The 24,485-nt window shown below is 44.5% G+C and overlaps 1 protein-coding gene across 5 annotated transcripts in view; it reads left to right on the top strand.

Moving 5' to 3' along the window:
* The window catches only part of akna (AT-hook transcription factor), a 141,920-nt gene extending 119,178 nt beyond the window's left edge, over positions 1–22,742 (top strand). For all 5 annotated transcript variants that reach the window (XM_072240001.1, XM_072239999.1, XM_072239996.1 and 2 more), the window contains 6 exons: positions 3,466–3,597; positions 5,486–5,581; positions 8,537–8,653; positions 11,328–11,460; positions 12,295–12,469; positions 19,353–22,742. In XM_072240001.1, the coding sequence (XP_072096102.1) occupies positions 3,466–3,597; positions 5,486–5,581; positions 8,537–8,653; positions 11,328–11,460; positions 12,295–12,469; positions 19,353–19,472 (773 nt within the window). In that variant the 3' untranslated portion in view covers positions 19,473–22,742. The remainder of the gene's footprint in view (positions 1–3,465; positions 3,598–5,485; positions 5,582–8,536; positions 8,654–11,327; positions 11,461–12,294; positions 12,470–19,352) is intronic.
* Positions 22,743–24,485: the final 1,743 nt, after the last annotated feature.

The following is a 24,485-nucleotide window of genomic DNA, read 5'->3' as shown; positions in this document are numbered from 1 at the left end:
CAAATCCATGCTGACTTTGTCCGATCATTTCACCGCTTTCCAAATGTGCTGTTATCACATCCTTGATAACTGACTCCAGCAGTTTCCCCACCACCGACGTTAGGCTAACCGGTCTATAATTCCCCGGTTTCTCTCTCCCTCCTTTTTCAAAAAGTGGAGTTACATTAGCCACCCTCCAATCCTCAGGAACTAGTCCAGAATCTAACGAGTTTTGAAAAATTATCACTAATGCATCCACTATTTCTTGGGCTACTTCCTTAAGCACCCTGGGATGCAGACCACCTGGCCCTGGGGATTTATCTGCCTTCAATCCCTTCAATTTACCTAACACCAATTCCCTACTAACATGTATTTCGCTCAGTTCCTCCATCTCACTGGACCCTCTGTCCCCTACTATTTCTGGAAGATTATTTATGTCCTCCTTAGTGAAGACAGAACCAAAGTAATTATTCAATTGGTCTGCCATGTCCTTGCTCCCCATAATCAATTCACCTGTTTCTGTCTGCAGGGGACCTACATTTGTCTTTGCCAGTCTTTTCCTTTTTACATATCTATAAATTTTAAAGATAAATTTTACATATCTATAAATTTTAAAGATGTTCAAGCTGAGATAGAGTTTTTAATCAGTAAAGGAATCAGGGGATATGGAAACAGGTTGGGAAAAGAATGAAGAATTAAAAAACCTCACGTTGTTGGAGGAACTCAGCAGTTCCATGGAGGGAAAGGGATGGCTGATGTTTTGGGTCAAGGCCCTGCAGCAGAATAAGGAGATGGGAGGGTGAGACATGGCTGGTAAGTGATATGTGGAACTAGGTAAGATGGTGGCTGATGTGCAGATAGAGCTGAGAGAGAGAGAGAGAGAGAAAGAAAGAAAGAAAGAAAGAAAGAAAGAAAGAAAGCTCTGTGACAAGCTAGTCGGTGGAACCAGATAAGAAAGGGACGAGAGAAGAAGCCGTGGTGGTTAGGTATGGGAGTCATGGGCTGATGGAATCAGGCAAGGAGGGTAGTGAGTCCAGCCCTCAGAGATGGAGAGCTGAGGGGTGAGAGGGGGAGAATAGTAAAGGTGAACAAAGACAGGCAGAATCTTGTGAACATTCGTGGTGGGAAAAGAACATGTGCCTGCAGTTGGAAGAGGTTCAAAGTTCATTTGGAAATTCAAGGGAAATTTCTTCCCTAAAGAGAAAGGAAAGTATAATTTGCTCACTCAAAACATGTGAACAGTACTGAAACCAGATAATAACATGAGGAAGGAAAAAAGGAGAAGATGGATTGCTGGGATGAGATGAAGGAGAGGCTTGAGGAGAGCATGAAGTGTAGATCTGAGCCAAGTCTCTATGTGCTGTGGATTCTCTGTAACCCAGACTGTACCTGCTTCCCATTGTGTGGTCCATGTGAATGGGCTGTATGCACAATCATTGCTGTTAGGATTTGATCGGTACAGGTTGTTATTAGACTAGCTAGTTTAAATATCCCATCAATCTCCGTATGAATACATTGATCATTGAGACTTCCAGCATCTGAGTTTACCGTACAGTCCTGTATTTTCTAGATTATTAGTTGGCTGTATTTCAATCATGGAATTATTAATGGTTGTGTGGTTGGTTGACCCTGACCTAGCATACTGTTATGAATTTCAGATAGGTGTATACGATGATTAGAGGTATTGATCATGTGGATAGTCAGAGGCTTTTTCCCAGGGCTGAAATGGCTAACACGAGAGGGCACAGTTTTAAGGTGCTTGGAAGTAGGTACAGAGGAGATGTCAGGGGTAAGCTTTTTTATGCCGAGAGTGTTGAGTGTCTGGAGTGGGCTGCCAGTGACGGTGGTGGAGGTGGATATCACAGGGTCTTTTAAGAGACTCCTGGATAGATACATGGAGCTTAGGAAAATAAAGGGCTTTGGGGAACCCTAGGTAATTTCTAAGGTAAGTACATGTTTGACACAGCTTTGTGGGCCAAAGGGCCTGTATTGTACTGTAGGTTTTCTATGTTTCTATATATTCTCTTAGGACATCCAACCAACTGCACAAGGACAGCAAAACTTTTGGATATTAGAGGGAGAGATTGACCTTCACAGGAGAGTCAAATCTTGAAAAGAAATGTGCTGAAAAACTTTTCAAAAATATAAGCACCTTCTCAGACCTGTGAATTTACTGAGAGATTCAATTAATCCTGATGCAAAGTTTTGACAATTCCTCTCCCCCCACAGATGGTGCTCGACCCAGCAATTTCTTCCAGCAGATTGTTTGTTGCTCTAGATTACATTGTCTGCGGTCTCTTGTGTCTCCAGATGCAATTAATAAACTGGACTAACACATACAAAATGTTGGAGGAACTCAACAGGTCAGGCAGCATCTGTGGGAAGGAATAAACAGTTGACATTTCAGGCTGAGACCCTGCATCTGGTCTGGAAAGGAAGACACTAGAATAAGAAGGTGGGGAAAGGCGGGAGGACAAGCTAGAAGGTGATGAAGGGTTTTGTGAATTTGGTACTGAACTTAGCAAATGCTCTTTGTTGTAACAATCAACTTTAAAAGTTGGTGACAGGGTAGCGTTATGGTTAGTGCAATGCTTTACATCACCGGTGATCACCAACCGGGATTCAATTCCCACCATTCTGTAAGGAATTCGTACATTCTCCACGTGGGTTTCCTCTGGGTACCCCGGTTTTCTCCCACATTCTAAAAATGCACGGGTTCAGTTTAGTAAGTATTGACGTGCTATGTTGGCACTGGAAGCTTGGCAACACGTTCAGACCGCCCCCAGCACATCCTTGGACTGAGCTGGTTGTTAACACAAACGATACATTCCATTCGCAAACAACAGGAATTCTGCAGGTGATGGAAATTCAAGCAACACACATCAAAGTTGCTGGTGAATGCAGCAGGCCAGGCAGCATCTCTAGGAAGAGGTACAGTCGACGTTTCAGGCCAAGACCCTTCGTCAGGACTCTCGGCCTGAAACGTCAACTGTACCTCTTCCTAGAGATGCTGCCTGGCCTGCTGCGTTCACCAGCAACTTTGATGTGTGTTGGATGCATTCCATTGTATGTTTCAATGTACAAGTGAAAGATAAAGCTAATCTTTAGAAAACTCCTTTAAATATTGATTTATTTTAAACCATGAGCTTGTACCAAACTGCAGAAACACACTGAAGCCACTGAGCCATCTAAAGTCCAAGTAGCTGATGTGCATACTGTTCCTGATGAAATCGGTAATGATCTAAGTGAGAAAAGCCTAGGGAGAGCGAAGAAGGACGGATATTTCTGAAACTGAAGATGTTTGCCTCCACTAATTTACCAAACAGCCTCCTTAGAATACGAGCTATGTATCGCTTGAATGACCTAGGTATCATTAAGTGAGTTCTTACAGGGACAAGATGTTAATCTTGCAGAGCAGACTCAATGGGCCAAATGGCCTACTTCTGCTCCTATATCTTATGGTCTTAATAATTGTGTTTCTTCCAGGCACTGAATCTGAAGCATTGTCTTCTTTCCCACATCCTCCTGCTTCAAAGCAAGCTTCAATTAGCCAGATCAATGAGGGGCGATCTCCTTCCAAGATCCAAAGGTCCAGGCCCATTAGAGGTCCTTATACAGGTAAATGACTACAAGTTTTAACTCAGGTGGATTAAGTAATGAAGAGCCCAGATAAAGTGTATAGGAATTTCATATTCCTGCGACTGAGTAGTCAAACACCACACCAGAATGTGACGAGGAATCATTTTCTCACCCGGAGCTGGTGCAGGAGCAATGGAGACAGAACCTCTGGCGTGAAACATGCTTGTCATGTGGATGAAGAACTGTCACCTACTGGTTTACATTCCCAGTGCTGGAAGTAAGATTAGGCTGGGAAGTCTCTGGACTCTCCCCAATCCTTATGTAAATGGTCCACATTTCTATCATTCTAGTTTTGTTGGATATTAAAGAATAATTTTTACCAAGGGGTTAACTTAATTAAATGCATCCTACCAATAGCAGAAGAGAGTGCAGGCTTCACTGATTCTGCCCTTGTTCTGCTTTGCCTGGTGAGAATAGAGACCCTCACTCCTTTCAGTGCCGAGGGCTGGTTCCCACTGTCCCACAAGTAACAGCCAGGATCTGGACAAGATGACGAGATCCATCATCAAACTGCCTTTCATCCTTTGCATGCACTTATCGATCTGAAGGAAAATAATTGCTGCTTATGTGGTATTCGCTTTGCAGCCTCAGTTGGATGACATGTTTCAAGTTCTCTCCCTGCTCTATTCTTACTCACCTATTCTAATCTCACCAGTCCAGGACAGACTGGCTCCTGCATCAATACTGATCACAATCTCAGGACATTAGGCTGCAGCTTGGGACTAAAGGATTGTATGTCTTTACCAGGCAGGAGCTTGTCTGAGGCAGCAACAGTCAGATGCTCCAAGTTAGGTAAAGTTAAGAAATTGGGGAGTGTCCCTTCAGGTTTCACAGGGAGAGATGTGGCCTTTCCTGCCTTGGATTTTACCATAAGACCATAAGACATAGGAGCAGAATTAAGTAGGCCATTTGGCCCATCGAATCTGCTCTGCCTTTCAATCATGGCAGATCCTTTTTTTCCCCTCCTCATCCCCACTCCCCAGCCTTCTCCCCGGAACCTTTGATGCCGTGTTCAATCAAGAACTCACCAAGCTCTGCCTTAAATACACCCAATGATCTGGCCTCCACAAATTCACCACCCTCTAGCTAAAGAAATTTCCCTGCTTCTCTGTTTTAAGGTAACACCCCTCCATCCAGAGGCTGTGCCCTCTTGTCCTAGGCTCCCCCACCATGGGAAACACCCTTTCCATATCTACTTTGTCTAGGCCTTTCAACATTCAAAAGGTCTCAATGAGATCCCCCTTCATCCTTCTAAATCCCAGCAAGTACAGACCCAGAGCTATCAGACAGTCCTCGTATGATAACCTTTTCATTCGAGGAATCATCCTTGTGAACCTCCTCTGGACCCTCTCCAATGCCAGCACATCTTTTCTCAGATGAGGGGCCCAAAACTGTTCACAATACTCAAGGTGAGGCCTCACCAGTGCCTTACAAAGCCTCAGCATCACATCCCTGCTCTTGTATTCTAGACCTCCTGAAATGAATACTAACATTGCATTTGCCTTCCTCATCACCAATTCTACCTGCAAATTAACCTTTAGGATGTTCTGCACAAGGACTCCCAGTACCTTTGCATCACAGATAATTGGATTTTTTTTTCCTGTTTAGAAAATAGTCTGCACATTTATTTCTTCTGCCAAAGAAGTGGATGACCATGCATTTTCCAACATTGTATTTCATTTGTCACCTGCTTGCCCATTCTCCAAATCTGTCTAAGCCCTTCTGCAGCCCACCTGTTTCCTCAAGACTACCTGCCTTCCACCAATCAGAACATCAGCTGACACTGCCCTTGAAGCCAAAACACATGCATGTGGGCAGGTTACCTGGAGTGAGTAAAGGCTGATCAGTGGAAATATTTTTCTTCCAGGCACAGATTACAGTTTCTTTGTATCACAGAACCACAGACTGGAATGTGGAAATCTACACTGCCCCTCCCATAACAGATCTCCAACAATGGTGGTCGGTGAGTTTGGTTTTCAAGCATGTTGCTTATTTTCAATTCTGAGGATGTCCACTAAAACTAAGGCATTGAAGAAAGCCTCACTGAGGATGAAGCCAAGAGGCTTCCCATGATGGGAAGTGTCTGGCATTTACAGAAATAAGGAAGGGGAAGAAAGAGGAGAAATCACACTATTCCCTGTTCCTTCCTTCAGTGTCTGCACCCCTGTGTCTGCATTTCCTGTTCCCCGTTTCTCCACGTCCCCCAGTGTCTGCACCCCTGTGTCTGCATTTCCTGTTCCCCGTTTCTCCACGTCCCCCAGTGTCTGCACCCCTGTGTCTGCATTTCCTGTTCCCCGTTTCTCCACGTCCCCCAGTGTCTGCACCCCTGTGTCTGCATTTCCTGTTCCCCGTTTCTCCACCTCCCCCAGTGTCTGCACCCCTGTGTCTGCATTTCCTGTTCCCCGTTTCTCCACGTCCCCCAGTGTCTGCACACCTGTGTCTGCATTTCCTGTTCCCCGTTTCTCCACGTCCCCCAGTGTCTGCATTTCCTGTTCCCCGTTTCTCCACGTCCCCCAGTGTCTGCACCCCTGTGTCTGCATTTCCTTTTCCGTTTCTCCATGTCCCCCAGTGTCTGCACTTCTGTGTCTGCATTTCCTGTTCCCGCATTTCCTGTTCCCCGTTTCTCCACGTCCCCCAGTGTCTGCACCCCTGTGTCTGCATTTCCTGTTCCCCTTTTCTCCACGTCCCCCAGTGTCTGCACCCCTGTGTCTGCATTTCCTGTTCCCCGTTTCTCCACGTCCCCCAGTGTCTGCACCCGTGTCTGCATTTCCTTTTCCCTGTTTCTCCATGTCCCCCAGTGTCTGCACTTCTGTGTCTGCATTTCCTGTTCCCGCATTTCCTGTTCCCCGTTTCTCCACGTCCCCCAGTGTCAGCACCCGTGTCTGCATTTCCTGTTCCCCGTTTCTCCATGTCCCCCAGTGTCTGCACCCCTGTATCTGCATTTCCTGTTCTCCGCTTCTCCACGTCCCCCAGTGTCTGCACCCCTGTATCTGCATTTCCTGTCCCCCGTTTCTCCACGTCCCCCAGTGTCTGCACCCCTGTATCTACATTTCCTGTTCCCCATTTCTCCACGTCCCCCAGTGTCTGCACCCCTGTATCTGCATTTCCTGTTCACCGCTTCTCCACGTCCCCGTGTCTGCACCCCTGTATCTGCATTTCCTGTTCCCTGCTTCTCCACGTCCCCCAGTGTCTGCATTTCCTGTTCCCCGCTTCTCCACGTCCCCCAGTGTCTGCACCCCTGTGTCTGCATTTCCTGTTCCCCGCTTCTCCACGTCCCCCAGTGTCTGCACCCCTGTGTCTGCATTTCCTGTTCCCTGTTTCTCCACGACCCCCAGTGTCTGCACCCCTGTATCTGCATTTCCTGTTCCCCGTTTCTCCACGTCCCCCAGTGTCTGCACCCCTGTGTCTGCATTTCCTGTTCCCCGTTTCTCCACGTCCCCCAGTGTCTGCACCCCTGTGTCTGCATTTCCTGTTCCCCGTTTCTCCACGTCCCCCAGTGTCTGCACCCCTGTGTCTGCATTTCCTGTTCCCCGTTTCTCCACGTCCCCCAGTGTCTGCACCCCTGTGTCTGCATTTCCTTTTCCCTGTTTCTCCACGTCCCCCAGTGTCTGCACTTCTGTGTCTGCATTTCCTGTTCCCGCATTTCCTGTTCCCCGTTTCCCCACGTCCCCCAGTGTCTGCACCCCTGTATCTGCATTTCCTGTTCCCTGTTTTCCACGTCCCCCAGTGTTTGCACCCCTGTATCTGCATTTCCTGTTCCCCGTTTCTCCACGTCCCCCAGTGTCTGCAACACTGTGTCTGCATTTCCTGTTCCCTGTTTCTCCACGTCCCCCAGTGTCTGCACCCCTGTGTCTGCATTTCCTGTTCCCCGTTTCTCCACGTCCCCCAGTGTCTGCACCCCTGTGTCTGCATTTCCTGTTCCCCGTTTCTCCACGTCCCCCAGTGTCTGCACCCGTGTCTGCATTTCCTGTTCCCCGCTTCTCCATGTCCCCCAGTGTCTGCACCCCTGTGTCTGCATTTCCTGTTCCCCATTTCTCCACGTCCCCCAGTGTCTGCACCCCTGTGTCTGCATTTCCTGTTCCCCGTTTCTCCACGTCCCCCAGTGTCTGCACCCCTGTGTCTGCATTTCCTGTTCCCCGTTTCTCCACGTCCCCCAGTGTCTGCACCCCTGTATCTGCATTTCCTGTTCCCCGTTTCTCCACGTCCCCCAGTGTCTGCACCCCGTGTTTGCATTTCCTGTTCCCCGTTTCCCCACGTACGCCAGTGTCTGCACCCGTGTCTGCATCTCCTGTTCCCCGTTTCTCCACGTCCCCCAGTGTCTGCACCCCTGTGTCTGCATTTCCTGTTCCCCGCTTCTCCACGTCCCCCAGTGTCTGCACCCCTGTGTCTGCATTTCCTGTTCCCTGCTTCTCCACGTCCCCCAGTGTCTGCACCCCTGTGTCTGCATTTCCTGTTCCCCGCTTCTCCACGTCCCCCAGTGTCTGCACCCCTGTATCTGCATTTCCTGTTCCCCGCTTCTCCACGTCCCCCAGTGTCTGCACCCCTGTATCTGCATTTCCTGTTCCCCGTTTCTCCACGTCCCCCAGTGTCTTGCAGAATTGGACCATAGTCATAGTCATTGTCATAGGCATACTTTATTGGTCCTGGGGGAAATTGGTTTTCGTTACAGTTGCACCATAAATAATTAAATAGAAATAAAACCATAAATAGTTAAATAGTAATACGTAAATTATGCCAGGAAATAAGTCCAGGACCAGCCTATTGGCTCAGGGTGTCATCAGAACCGAATGAGGTAAATTAAGAATATGAAGATGTTTCGGTCAGAAATGGACTCATGGGAAAGTGTTAATTTATTATTGAGCATTTTTGTCATATTGACTAACCAGTAGCTGGTGAGTCTTTGTCTGATCTCTGGCAGATGGTCCACTGAGGACGGCAGCCCCCCTCACCAGCAACCCCAGAAGCAAACCTTGTGCTGCCTGTAAAGGATTGGGAATGTACAATGACCATGGATCTGCTGGGAAACCAAAACATTGTGAGTAGATTCCAGATTCTGACAACGTTGTCTGTTTTGGAACAGGGCTTTGGTGCATATTAAAAGTTCTCCTTTTCTGAATTAGAGTTCAAATACCACACATTCTCAACTGAGAAATCAAACAGCGCTGAATTTATTATATTTTGTACATTATCAGCATTACTCTTGTTCTTACTTGAATTTAGTTTATCAGACAGAACCCAGTTTTGTTTCCTCAGCGCTGTCCATGGACTGAGTTTAAAGTCCAAAAATACTAGCCTTGCCAACCACATGCATATCTGCAAAACTTAACACAACTTTTAAAATACAGTGTTGGCTCCTTATATGGGTAATTGGATCTTTACATCTCTACTGTCCAATTGCCCCCCACAGATGCTGCCTGACCCTCTGAGTTCCTCCAGCATTTGCTTTCTACTCCAGGTTCCAGCATCTGTCATCTCTTGTGTTCCACAAAATGAACTCTTAATCTCCCAATCTACCTCATCATAGCCTTTGCACCTCAATGTCTACCTGAACTGTACTTTCTCTGTGACTGTAACACTTCATTCTGTTCTCCTTTTTACTTCATCACTATGAAATGATCTGTCTGCAGACTCAAACACAAGCTGTTCATTCTATCTCTATACATGTGACATAATAACCTATGTCTGAAATTAACTGTGTTTGTCAGCTTGGCATTTGTTAAATTGAATTCAGACAACTTATTATATTCTGAGATGTAGATTTAGAGAACAGCAGCCAAGCTGGGCTAATCCATGCTGACCGGAGATGTGACAGGTTCACCTGTATTAAACATTTGGAAAGCAGCGCCCAAGCCAGGGGATTGTGTTTGGCTAATCTGTGCTGACCTGAGCTGTGATCAGTTCACTCGGTATTAAACACTTAAAGAAGCTGATGAAGGCAAGGCAGTGAACATTGTCTACACTGTTTTTAGCAAGGCATTTGACAAGATCTCGCATGGGAGGTTGGCCAAGGTTAAGTCGCTTGGCATTCAAGACGAGGTAGTAAATTGGATTAGACGTTGGCTTTGTGGGAGAAGCCAGAGAATGGTGGTAGATAGTTGCCTCTCTGACTGGACGCCTGTGACTAGTGGAGTGCCACAGGGATCGGTGCTGGGTCCGATGTTGTTTGTCATCTATATCAATGATCTGGATGATAACATGATTAACTGGATCAGCAAATTTGCAGATGACACCAAGGTTGGAGGTGTAGGGGACAGTGAGGAAGGCTATCATGGCTTGCAGTGGGATCTGGATCAGTTGGAAAAATGAGCAGAAAAATGGGCTGAAAAATGGCAGATGGAATTTAATGTGAATAAACATGAAGCATTGCACTCGGTAGGACCAAACAGGGTAGGTCTAACACAGTGAACGATATGGTACTGAGGTGTGCAGTAGAACAAATAAATCCATAATTCATTGAAAGTGGTGTCCAGGTGGATAGGGTTGAGAAGAAAGCTTTTGGCACATTGCCCTTCAAAAATCAATGTACTGAGTACCAGAGATGGGATGTTATGTTAAAGTTGTACAAAGCATTGGTGAAGCCTAACTTGGAGTATTGCATGCAGTTTTGGTCATCTACTGTACCTACAGGAAAATTGTAAGTAAAGCTGCAAGAGTACAAAGAAAATTTACAAGGATTTTGCTGGGTCTGGAAGGCCTGAGTTATAAGGAAAGATCAAATAGGTTCAGACTTTATTCCTTGGAACATAGAAGATTGAGAAGTGATTTGATAGGGATATATAAAATTATGAGGGGTATAGATAGGGTAAATGCAAGCAGGTGTTTTCCACTGAGGTTGGGTCGGACTACAACCAGAGGTCATGGGTTAAGGGTGAAAGGTGAAAAGTTTAAGGGGAACACGAGGGGAAATTTCTTCACTCAGAGGGTTGTGAAAGTATGGAATGAGCTGCCAGCACAAGTGGTCCATGCAAGCTTGATTTTAATGCTTAAGAGAAGTTTAGTTAGGTATGTGGATGGTGAGGACATGGAAGGCTATGGACCGGGTGCAGATAGATGGGAGTAGGCAGTTTAAGTGGTCTGGCATGGACTAGATGGGCCAAAGGGCTTGTTTATGTGCTGTACTTTTCTATGACTCTATGTTGCTTCTAACAGTGTCCAAGCCGGGTGAATGTGTTTGCCTAGTCTGTGGTGATCTGAGCTGTGATATGTTCATCCTCTATGTTTTAAATTATAAAAGAATGAATCATTAAATTTTTAAATCACATAATCAAATCCTTCCCCTGGCCTCTCTACGCTCACAATATCACTTAAATGAAGAAGAGCCTCCTATCGGCAGGTGGTTGTTACTGTCTGATTGGAACAAACTGAGGAATTTTATGCTGTAAACAAGAAGTGGCACACATTTTGTTCTGCATCTAACAGGTAACCTATTCAGTAATATTTTATAAATGATCATTTTTGGTAATGCCAATATCACAGTCATCCAATTTTGAAAATAAAAGCCCCTGAATATATGAGCGCGTGCAAAAGGGAGTGGGTGTAGGCCCTTCCCCTAACTGTGTGTCATGACTCAGTATTAACTTGGTGAATGATTACATCATTGCCATGGAGGATGGAGGACTGTAAACACCAGGTTTGATTACAGGTTTTCCTGTGGATGGGAATCAGTCCTAGCTTCTTTCCTCGGTTTCTATTCTTGTGTTTATTGACAGTTACTAAAGATGAGAGAAGATCATCTGAGGGGCATAAAGGCCGGGGGCAGCAAACAGTTCAAACAGCGGAGTCTCCTGTCGCCACTGGCTACGTTCCACCACCATATTACGTGCCTGGTGCTTCACAAGTGTAGTGAGTATAATGCAGAGCAATTGCCCATAAATCCATCCCAACTTCGCCAAATTTCACAACTGGATCAACTTCGTCAAACTTCACAATGGAATACAGTGCAGCTCCTTCACTTCATTCTCCCTTTGGTTAGTGTAAAACTAAACCAACCCCTTTCCCTGGTTTCCCCATTCATTCTTACTAAAACATCAAACACTACAGCATAGAACAGGCCCTTCAGTCCATGATGTAGTGCCAAACTATATAAACCATTCTATCCTCAATCTAAACCTTCCCTTTGACATGGAACACTACAGAACATTACAGATTGCAGCAAACTATAAAACCATTCCACCATCAATCTAACCCTTACCTTTGATATAACCCTCCATTTTTTTTCAATCCGTACAAACCTCTAAATGGCCCCAATGTATTTGCCTCTACCACCACCCCTGGTAGGGTGTTCATGCACCCACCACTCTGTGTGAAACTCCTATCTCTGACATCCCCCCCATACTTTCCGACAATCACCTTAATCAGGTGTCTCTGATATTGGCCATTGTCACCAAGGAAAAAGGGTCTGGCTGTCCATTCTACCTATTGCCTCTCACCACTCCTCCCTTTCAGAGTTGTTGGGCAGCAACAAAGACTGTTTAACAGGATTCACCTTCCCCTCTTACACTCACCTGTACTGGCCCCGGCGAGACCCGAGTCACTGTGCCCTGCGTGTTCCTAGTGTGTGTGCGAGACTCCCGTGTTTTAACTTTTTCTGTGCTGGACTTCCTATTGATGCAAATTTAATAAATGCTGTCACAGTGTCTGGATGTGTTATTAAGTCTTGGTCTGTTATTCTGTTAGTTTCTGTGCCCCAGCTTGGACATATGTGTCACCAACACAGTCCCACATCTACTACCCGTTGGGATATAAGGAACTGCGCTCAAGGCCAAACCCTGGAGCCAAAAGGTCCAAAAGCCATCGTAAGCCATCGTCAGCACTCAGCGACAGCCCAGACGCTAGCGATGAACCATTCATGGTACACAGACTGTTCATTCTACACTTTCAATTACAGTATTTGTTAATGAAATTTAAAAAGATTAGCTTTATTTGTCACACGTACTTTGAAACATACAGTGAAATGCATCATTTACATCAAGTTGAATTGCGAGGATTGTGTTTAGCAGCCCAGATGTGTCGCCATGCTTCTGACACCAACATAACATGCCCACGTCACACTAACCCTAACCCATACATCTTTGGAATGTGTGAGGAAACCCACACTGTCATGGGGAGAATGTATAAACACCTTATAGAGAGTGGTGAGAATCGAACCCTAATCAGCCACCATTGGCATTGTAGAGTGATTCTGCTAACCGCCATGCTATCGTACCGCGTGATTCTAACCCTAACTTTGGGAAGACCAGGTGTTCCAGGAGTTTCCCTGCTTTCAAAGCTGGACTCATTCAGTGAAGTTAGGGCGGGTGAGAGGAAAGAGGCTGTGATCAGTGTTGAAGTTCTGCTGGGACCAGTGTTGGGAACAGGCTGCTGAATCACATGATAATGTGAGATCAACTGATCACATGACCATAAGACATAGGAGTAGAATTAGGCCATTTGGCCCATCGAGTCTGCTTCGCCATTCAATCATGGTTGATCCTTTTTTCCCCCTTCTCAGCCCCACTTCCGGTCTTCTTCCTGTAACCTTTGATGCCATGTCCAATCAAGAACCTATCAAGCTCTGCCTTAAATACACTCAATGACCTGGCCTCCACAGCTGCCTGTGGTAATAAATTCCACAAATTCATCACCCCCTGGCTAAAGAAATTTCTCTGCATCTCTGTTTTAAATGGATGCTCCTCTATCCTCTTGTCCTAGACCTCCTCCACCATGGGAACCATCCTTTCAACATCTACTCTGTCTATGCTTTTCAACATTTGAAAAGTTTCATTAAGAATTCCGCTCATCCTTCTAAATTCCAGCGAGTACAGATGCAGAGCTATCAAATGTTCCTTGTATGATAACCTTTTCATTCATGGAATCATCCTTGTGAATCTCCTCTGAACCCTCTCCAATGTTAACACATCTTTTCTAAGATGAGGAGCCCAGAACTGTTCACAATACTCAAGGTGAGGCCTCACCAGTGCCTTATAAAGCCTCAGCATCACATCCCTGCTCTTGTATTCTAGACCTCTTGAAATGAATGCTAACATTGCATTAGCCTTCCTCACCACTGACTCTACCTGCAAGGTAACATTTAGGGTGTTCTGCACAAGGACTTCCTAGTCCCTTTGCATCTCTGGTTTTTGGATTTTCTCCCCATTTAGAAAATAGTCTGCATATTTATTTCCCCTGCCAAAGAAGTGCATGACCATGCATTTTCCAACATTGTATTTCATTTGCCACTTTCTTGCACAGTCTCCTAATATGTCTAAGTCCTTCAGCAGCCTACCTGTTTCCTCAACACTGCCTGCCCCTCCACCAATCTTTGTATCATCTGTAAACTTGGCAACAAAGCATCTATTTCATCATCTAAATCATTGATATACAGCATAAGAAGAAGCGGTCCCAACACTGACCCCTGTGGCACACCACTAGTCAATAGCAGCCAACCAGAAAGGGATTCTTTTATTCCCACTCGCTGCTTCCTACCAATCAGCCAATGCTCCAACCGTGCTAATAACTTTCCTGTAATAGCATGGGCTCTTAACTTGGTAAGCAGCCTTCCATTAACATCATTACTTTTACCTTTCAAAGACTGTTCCAAGCAGCTGAGTTTCCCTATTTGGTGCTTTACAGGTCATGGGCTTTCCAACCAATCTAATATTTATTGCCACTTCCTATTTAGTCCCACTCACTTCCAGTGAGTCTTATCTTCAGTGGTTTGTAAGTTGATGGAGAAGATCCTGAGAGGCAGGATTTATGAACATTTGGAGAGGCATAATATGATTAGGAATAGTCAGCATGTCTTTGTCAAAGGCAGGTCATGCCTTACAAGCCTGACTGAATTTTTTGAGGATGTGACTAAACACATTGATGAAGGTGGAGCTGTAGATGTAGTGTATATGGATTTCAGCAAGGCATTTGATAAGATACCCCTTGCAAGGCTTATTGAGAAAATAAGGAGGCATGGATCCAAGGGGACACTGCTCTGTGGATCCAGAACTGGTTTGCCCACAGAAGACAAAGAGTGGTTGTAGGTGGGTCATATTCTGCATGGAGGTCGGTCACCAGTGGTGTGCCTCAGGGATCTGTTCTGGGACCCCTACTCTTCATGACTTTTATAAACGACCTGGATGAAGAAGTGGAGGATGGGTTAGTAAATTTGCTGATGACACGAAGGTTGGAGGTGTTGCGGATAGTGTGGAAGGCTGTCAGAGGTTACAGCAGGACATTGATAGGATGCAAAACCGGGCTGAGAAGTGGCGGATGAAGTTCAACCCAGGTAAGTGTGAGGTGGTTCATTTTGGTAGGTCAAATATGATGGCAGAGTATAGTATTAATGGTAAGACTCTTGGCAGTGTTGAGGATCAGAGGGATCTTGGGGTCCGAGTCCATAGGACACTCAAAGCAGCTATGCAGGTTGACTCTGTGGTTAAGAAGGCATACAGTGCATTGGCCTTCATCAGTTGTGGGATTGAGTTTAGGAGCCGAGAGGTAATGTTGCAGCTATATAGGACCCTGGTCAGACCTCACTTGGAGTACTGTGCTCAGTTCTAGTCGCCTCACTACAGGAAAGATGTGGAAGCCGTAGAAAGGGTGCAGAGGAGATTTACAAGGATGTTGCCTGGATTGAGGAGCATTCCTTATGAAAACAGGTTGAATGAACTCGGCCTTTTTTCCTTGGAGCGACGGAGGATGAGAGGTGACATGATAAAGGTGAATAAGATGATGAGAGGCATTGATCATGTGAATAGAAACATAGAAAATAGGTGCAGGAGTAGGCCATTTGGCCCTTCGAGCCTGCACCGCCATTTATTATGATCATGGCTGATCATCCAACTCAGAACCCCGCCCCAGCCTTCCCTCCATACCCCCTGACCCCCGTAGCCACAAGGGCCATATCTAACTCCCTCTTAAATATAGCCAATGAACTGGCCTCAACTGTTTCCTGTGGCAGAGAATTCCACAGATTCACCACTCTCTGTGTGAAGAAGTTTTTCCTAATCTCGGTCCTAAAAGGCTTCCCCTCTATCCTCAAACTGTGACCCCTCGTTCTGGACTTCCCAAACATCGGGAACAATCTTCCTGCATCTAGCCTGTCCAATCCCTTTAGGATCTTATACGTTTCAATCAGATCCCCCCTCAATCTCCTAAATTCCAATGAGTACAAGCCCAGTTCATCTAGTCTTTCTTCATATGAAAGTCCTGCCATCCCAGGAATCAATCTGGTGAACCTTCTTTGTACTCCCTCAATGGCAAGGATGTCTTTCCTCAGATTAGGGGACCAAAACTGCACACAATACTCCAGGTGTGGTCTCACCAAGGCCTTGTACAACTGCAGTAGTACCTCCCTGCTCCTGTACTCAAATCCTCTCGCTATAAATGCCAGCATACCATTCGCCTTTTTCACCGCCTGCTGTACCTGCATGCCCACTTTCAATGACTGGTGTATAATGACACCCAGGTCTCGTTGCACCTCCCCTTTTCCTAATCGGCCACCATTCAGATAATAATCTGTTTTCCTATTTTTGCCACCAAAGTGGATAACTTCACATTTATCCACATTAAATTGCATCTGCCATGAATTTGCCCACTCACCCAACCTATCCAAGTCACCCTGCATCCTCTTAGCATCCTCCTCACAGCTAACACTGCCACCCAGCTTCGTGTCATCCGCAAACTTGGAGATGCTGCATTTAATTCCCTCATCCAAGTCATTAATATTTATTGTAAACAACTGGGGTCCCAGCACTGAGCCTTGCGGCACCCCACTAGTCACCGCCTGCCATTCTGAAAAGGTCCTGTTTATTCCCACTCTTTGCTTCCTGTCTGCTAACCAACTCTCCACCCACACCAATACCTTACCCCTAATACCGTGTGCTTTAAGTTTGCACACTAATCTCCTGTGTGGGACCTTGTCAAAAGCCTTCTGAAAATCCAAATATACCACATCCACTGGTTCTCCCCTATCCACTCTACTAGTTACATCCTCAAAAAATTCTATGAGATTCGTCAGACATGATTTTCCTTTCACAAATCCATGCTGACTTTGTCCGATCATTTCACTGCTTTCCAAATGTGCTGTTATCACATCCTTGATAACTGACTCCAGCAGTTTCCCCACCACCGACGTTAGGCTAACCGGTCTATAATTCCCCAGTTTCTCTCTCCCTCCTTTTTTAAAAAGTGGAGTTACATTAGCCACCCTCCAATCCTCAGGAACTAGTCCAGAATCTAACGAGTTTTGAAAAATTATCACTAATGCATCCACTATTTCTTGGGCTACTTCCTTAAGCACTCTGGGATGCAGACCATCTGGCCCTGGGGATTTATCTGCCTTCAATCCCTTCAATTTACCTAACACCACTTCCCTACTAACATGTATTTCGCTCAGTTCCTCCATCTCACTGGACCCTCTGTCCCCTACTATTTCTGGAAGATTATTTATGTCCTCCTTAGTGAAGACAGAACCAAAGTAATTATTCAATTGGTCTGCCATGTCCTTGCTCCCCATAATCAATTCACCTGTTTCTGTCTGCAGGGGACCTACATTTGTCTTTACCAGTCTTTTCCTTTTTACATATCTATAAAAGCTTTTACAGTCCATTTTTACGTTTCCTGCCAGTTTTCTCTCATAATCTTTTTTCCCCTTCCTAATTAAGCCCTTTGTCCTCCTCTGCTGAACTCTGAATTTCTCCCAGTCCTCAGGTGAGCCACTTTCTCTGGCTAATTTGTATGCTTCTTCTTTGGAATTGATACTATCCCTAATTTCTCTTGTCAGCCACGGGTGCACTACCTTCCTTGATTTATTCTTTTGCCAAACTGGGATGAACAATTGTTGTAGTTCATCCATGCGACCTTGAAATGCTTGCCATTGCATATCCACCGTCAATCCTTTCAGTGTCATTTGCCAGTCTATCTTAGCTAATTCACGTCTCATACCTTCAAAGTTACCCTTCTTTAAGTTCAGAACCTTTGTTTCTGAATTAACTATGTCACTCTCCATCTTAATGAAGAATTCCACCATATTATGGTCATTCTTACCTAAGGGGCCTCTCACGACAAGATCGCTAATTAACCCTTCCTCATTGCTCAAAACCCAGTCCAGAATAGCCTACTCTCTAGTTGGTTCCTCGACATGTTGGTTCAAAAAACCATCCCGCATACATTCCAAGAAATCCTCTTCCTCAGCACCTTTACCAATTTGGTTCACCCAATCTACATGTAGATTGAAGTCACCCATTATAACTGCTGTTCCTTTATTGCACACATTTCTAATTTCCTGTTTAATACCATCTCCGACTTCACTACTACTGTTAGGTGGCCTGTACACAACTCCCACCAGTGTCTTCTGCCCCTTAGTGTTACGCAGCTCTACCCATATCGATTCCACATCTTCCCGGCTTATGTCCTTCCTTTCTATTGCGTTAATCTCTTCTTTAACCAGCAATGCCACCCCACCTCCCCTTCATGTCTATCCCTCAGAAGCTTTTTCCCAGGGCTGAAATGGCTAGCATGAGAGAGCACAGTTTTAAGGTGCTTGGAAGTAGGTACGGAGGAGATGTCAGGGGTAAGTTTATTGCACAGAGAGTGGTGAATGTGTGGAACGGGCTGCTGGCGGCAGTGGCGGAGGCGGATACAATAGGGTCTTTACTCCTGGAGCTCAGAAAAATAGAGGGCTATGGGTAAGCCTAGGTACTTTCTCAGGTAAGGACATGTTCGGCACAGCTTTGTGGGCTGAAGGGCCTGTATTGTGCTGTAGGTTTTCTATGTTTCTATGTTAATATTTTGCTGTGAAAATTCCGCTGAGCCACCTCATTTGCTTGTGGTTCCTGGAAAGCCAAGGGCCGGGACGGAGGCCGAGATTATGTGGAGACTAATGTGAAGCTACAAAGGAACAAGAAAAAGACAGGAGATGGAAAGAATGTGGAAGGGAAAGAGAGGAGAGATGTAGAAGGAATATATGGTGGATGATTCATTAGCGAAGATGAGTCCATGGCGAGATCAACCATGATGTTATTGAATAGCGGAGCAGGCTCGACGGGCCAGATGGCCGACTCCTGCTCCTATTTTGTGTGTTCTTATGGAAGGGAAGGAGTGGAGAGATGTAGAAGGAATGACTGTGGAAGGGAGCGAGAGGGGACATCCATAGCCCAGGGCAAGGGAGGACAGGACTGTGAAGGAGGGAAGAGCTAAAATGGCTTACCAGATGAAGTGATGATTGAATGTCTTGGTGACACCGCTGGTACTGACACAGGCAGTGGAATCCTAAAAAAAATTAAATGCCAGGCACCTTGTGTCAGTCTGCACACCTGGAGATTTAGACACCTGGTTTCAGCCTGCACAGCTGGAGATTTACACACTCAGTGTCACTATGACTCCAGGAGATTTAGACACCCGGTGTCAGTCTGCACACCCGCAGATTTAGACACCCAGTGTCAGTCTGCACACCTGGAGATTTAGACACCTGGTTTCAGCCTGCACATCAGGAGATTTACACACCCAGTGTCGGTCTGCACACTAGCAGATTTAGACACCCAGTGTCAGTAAGACACCAGGAGATTTAGACACCTGGTGTCAGTCTGCACACCTGGAGATTTACACACCCAGTGTCTGGCTCCATCTGGAGTCTGTGCACCTAAATTCTACCTAAAATGTTTCTGGAGCAAGGATCCAAAGAGTTTCTGTTCAGAAAGATGGATAAAGAGCAATCTTTGATGTAGAATTAATTGAAATCCTTGCTCATTGTCTCTCTGAAGGTGTTGGACCTCAATAGCTCCCTGGACCAGTTTATCAAGGCTGCAAAGAGCATGAAATGGACAACACTGAAGATGGTGAAGTCACTCACAACTGATCTTTGTAAGGTCAAGACCAGCTGACAAAGCTCCCTCCTGAACACACTTTTGCTTCATTCATTGTGTTTCTTCTCATTGTTTAGCTGAAGGTCATCACCAACACCATTTCTGATTTTCCTCTTTAATTTTGGGATATTAGTCATAAGCTCATCTCCAAATCAAATGGGTATGTCTGTCTGTAGTCATAATTCAATGGGAAAAATTAATGACCATAAATCTGCCTTTGGACAGTGCAGTGGTTATGAGCAATTCAGGCAGACAGTGTTAAACAGCATTGTGACTTCCAATTCACAGTTAATGTGATGATGTGGTAATAATGTGGTACCCTGAGCTGAGTGAATCACCAGTCAGAGATGGGAAACTTACACATGTGTCATCGAGATTGTGACTCTGACAAGCAAGATTGCAATGTCTCCTCAAACTATGGGCTGTTATTCACCAACTTCATGTCTCTTTTTCACATTGTCCCATGATTAGTCACTAAGCTTTTGGTTATAAAGTTAGCCTAGTCCTTCTTGTGCCATGAATTTCTTAGCTGAAATCCATTATAAACAATTTCCTGTCTGAGGGCAAACCAAAGGAGGGCCAAGGTCACCCATGCTGTTCCAGATTGCCAAAATGCTTTACTTCAGTAATTGCAGTGTGCCTGCAATTATTCATTATCGTGCATTTGTATTGTGGATGGCAGCCATTATCAATATGAGCAAAGTATCTGTGTGCAGTCAGTCACAGAGGTCTCCAGTGTGACCCCAAGAGGGTCAACAGAGATTTAAAATTATGTTATTGCCTGGTTCATGTTTTCAGATCGTTCAGACTTTCACAGTTTTAAGTAATAGAATTTGGGATATAGTATTTTTACCTCAAGTGCCAGCTAAGTATATTGGATAGAATTGAGGTTGTTAGCTTTTTAAGAATCCTCCATAGGAAAGCAAATTTGCACTGAAACTTTGATGTAGCTTGTATCCTGGCACTTGAATTATTATTTACGGTGCCTCATACTCTGTGACTTGTTACCCATGTTACACAACTCTGTGTAACAGCTTAATTAGATATTAAACTCAGGGAATTGTAGCTTTCAAATTAACAAAGACTTGATTCCTTCCAGTCTGACACCAAAGCAGATCATCTGTTTTTAAAGATTAGGTTATTCTAGATACATGGTGAATTTTGTTCAAAACTCCATACAAGTTGAGACCAAAATGCTATGCTGAGACTCAAAGTGGTCCACACAGATTGGGGAAGCTCTTAAAATATCCTCAGTTGGTGCTTCCTTGTCAGTGTCTTGGGATTGCTGATTTACTGGGACCAACAGTTTGCAGATGAAGAAGCAATCAGTGCCCTCAGATCTGAATGGAACCAATCTCTCTTGGGTTCGATTTATTTATCACTTTTCTGCCTCACCTGCAGGAAACCAGTGAAAATGCAGTCAACTTCTGACTTACATGAACTTCGTGTAACTTGACTAGACTTGGAAGTGGCATGACAATGGCATAAATGTCAAAGTATCTTTGCTGTGACTGAACCAATCCACAGAAATTTAAACAAGCAATTGATTCCAGCTGTTAAAAGTTTAGAGTTTTGTGGCAAATAAATAGTTACACATTGTCAGATTTTATGTTGACCTTTAAAGACCAGTTTCTGGAGAGCCCTCACTGCACATAATTAAAATCAGCTGGAGGCAAACTTCAGGTGTGAACAAACCAGTGATGTTCATCGCTGATTACTGAATGCACTCAGTTAAATATGCTGTACAACTCCGTGGAGTCATACTTCATAAAGACTTTGTCGAGCTTTCCTCTAGGGTTTTTAGATCTGAATGTATTTTCCAAACTTCTTTTACACAATTTCCTTGTCACTTTACAGAAATTTGGAAAGAGGAGATCAGCACATAAAAAGTGTCTAAGAAACATTAACGTGTTTGGTGTGAATATCTATAATCTGATAAATTTGTGCCTCCTGAATAACATTCTAAAATGCCTGGAATGGAGCCTCTTTAAGCTTGGCACAGAGTATCTCAGAAGATGGTCCAATTTTGCATTGTTTCCTCCCTGTGTATTGTGTAGCTGAAACTCATTTACATTCTTCACTGAGCTCAACAGTTTAATGTTATGGATTTTAGGTGTTCACATTGTATCAATAATTCATTAATGTCCATGATTATGGTTAGGGAATGTGATCATAATCTCACAGACTTTTTTAATGAATTCTATGCATGGCTGAAACGACAGACTCGATTCAGGGAGTTGGAGACTGTGCTGTCATTTTTGTGATGTATATTGGGGATATAATCTGCTGTCTTTTAAATTATCAACAAGTGTAACTGTGGTACCTTTCTGTTGCACCTGCTGATGGGACTCAGTTAATCACTTCTTTTGTGAACTGTACACAGAAAAAATGAAAGCTACAACTGTGCTTCACAGTGCGAACTGAGTATTATTTAATTTATTCCTTGTATTCCAGTTACAACAAACTGAGCAGAGAATTAATTCTTACATCCTACCACAGATAGCAGTTGGGCCCACTTATTAATATGCATCACTTATTGTGCAACAGTTTCAGACATACAACAGCATTTAGAACTTAACAACCAAGAAAAGACCAGCTGATTTATCAACCTCAGCTCAACAAGGTGGCTGCAGTATCTTTCCCAGAGCGTGTCTAAGCAGTAGTAAATTCCACAGCTATCTGCAAAACTCATCTCCTGTCCACTCAGTCCAGAAGGTCACACCGATCACTCATGATCTAGAAATCCACTTTATGCTTGGCTCAGGATTAAGTTTGGTTTCTTCCTGCAAGCAACAATTGCTGCATGAATCTGATGTATTCTCCACATTTTCCCTGAATACTTGAACAATAAAGAGTGTTTCAATGAACCCCATATTTAATGGCAGGTAGTTTTGTACATTTTATAGGTTCTTCTATGGAGTGTTTAGTTTCTCAAAAGATGCTTTAGTTCCTTTGCTTTGAGCCCAACAGTGGTGTAAAAGAACACATGTCTGTGTTATTACTGATATTGAAATCCTTGCACTCTGATCAGTGCTGCTCTTTTCCCCATTAAATAACATCTTGCTCCAACGAATTTTATCTTCTCTCATTAATGACAATGTTAGCACAAACTTGTTTCAGTGATTCACCCTAAAATGTCAGTTAACTGTTAGATCAAAAACATATTATTTTTTACGATGTAAACAAAAATAAATAATAATTAGTTTTGTATGAAGTGGTTTTACAAAATATTTATTATAATTTTTGTAATAAATGTGATGTGGTACAAGTTAGAAACCTAAGTTTTTACAAACAATATTTTTCTTTGGAATAAATTGATCTTCTGCAACTGGTGCTGCTTATGGTTATTTTTTTATCAGAAACACAAAACACTCTGTAGATGCTGGGGTCAAAGCAACACGCACAACCCACTGGAGGAACTCGGCAGGTCGGGCAGCGTCCGTGGAAACGAACAGTCAACGTTTCGGACCGAGACCCTTCAACCCTTGATCAGGACGAAGGGTCTCGGCCCAAAACGTTGACTGTTCGTTTCCACGGATGCTGCCCGACCTGCTGAGTTCCTCCAGCGTGTTGTGCATGTTATTTTTTTTTTATCAGAGATAGTTATTATTGCACTTTGCAGAATTATCCCTAAAAACAGAAAATACAGAAGATACCTTTGGCAAACTTGAGGTTTATTGTGAAGCTGGTGTACATGAAGGAAATTTAAGATATTTTAATTGTTCACATCCACATTACTGGTTTGGGTGGGGGGGGGGTGTTGGTTGAAGAGGGCCAAAGAATCCAAGATTTAGACCCAACAATGAAGCTGCAAGTTGGGTTAATGTGTGCCTCAGAGGATAAACTGCAGGCAGTGGCCTTCCCACGTCTCTTGGTGGTACAGGTATACAGGTAGTAGGATTGGGGGAACTTGCTAGAGTACACCCTGAGTGAGGAACCACAGTACTGTCTGTCCATAATAGGAAGGCAAATGCAATATTTGTATTTATTTCGAGAGGACTAAAATATAAGAGCAAAGATGTGATGCTGAGGCTTTTTAAGGCATTGGTCAGACTGCACTTGGAGTATTGTGAGCAGTTTTGGGCCCGTTATCTGAGAAAGAATGTGCTGGCACGGGGGAGGGTCCACAAGACCCTCGAGAAAGGGACTGGGAATGAAAGGGTTAGCATATAAGGAGCATTTGATGGCTCTGGGCCTGTACTTACTGGAGCTTAGAAGAATGGAGGGGGATGGGGGGTCTCACTGGAACCTGTCGAATATTGAAAGGCGTAGACAGTGTATGTGCAGAGGATGTTTCCTATAGTGGAGGAGTCTAGGACCAGAGGGAACAGCTTCAGAATAGAGGAATGACCATTCAGAACAGAGATGACGAGGAATTTATTTAGTCAGAGGGTACAAGTCTGAGGAATTCATTGCCACAGACGGCTGTGGAGGTAAGCCATTGGGTCGATTTAAAGCGGAGATTGATAGGTCTTTGATTAGGCAGGGTGTCAAAGGTTAGAGAAAAAGCAGGAGAATGGGGTGCAGATGGATAATAAATCAGCCATGACCAAATGGTGAAGCAAACATGATGGGCTGAAATGCCAAATTCTTCTCCTACAAGTTATGGATCTGGGGTACATCTGAAGCCACTGCATGCTGGTGTTGGAGGGAATGAAATTTCATGATGGAGGTACCAGTTAATTGATGGATTGAGGGAAATTGAGAAGATTTCCCTTCAAATGTAAATACCACCAACAACTTTTTCACCCAGAGAGTGGTGGATATATGGAATGCTCTGCCCCAGAAGGCTGTGGAGGCCAAGTCTCTGGATGCTTTCAAGAAAGAGATGGCTAGAGCTCTTAAAGATAGCAGAATCAAAGATTATGGGGATAAGGCAGGAACTGGATACTGATTGTGGATGATCAGCCATGATCACAGTGAATGGCAGTCCTGGCTCGAAGGGCCGAATGGCCTACTCCTGCACCTATTGTCTATAACAAGAATCCAGCCCTGAACTACTATCTTTCCCTTATGAAGTAAGTCATGAAA

The sequence above is a fragment of the Mobula birostris genome, chromosome 22, assembly GCF_030028105.1.
Source record: "Mobula birostris isolate sMobBir1 chromosome 22, sMobBir1.hap1, whole genome shotgun sequence".
NCBI lineage: Eukaryota > Metazoa > Chordata > Chondrichthyes > Myliobatiformes > Myliobatidae > Mobula > Mobula birostris.
Note: the sequence above shows the minus strand (reverse complement) of the source record. Positions and strands in the feature narration are given on the sequence as shown.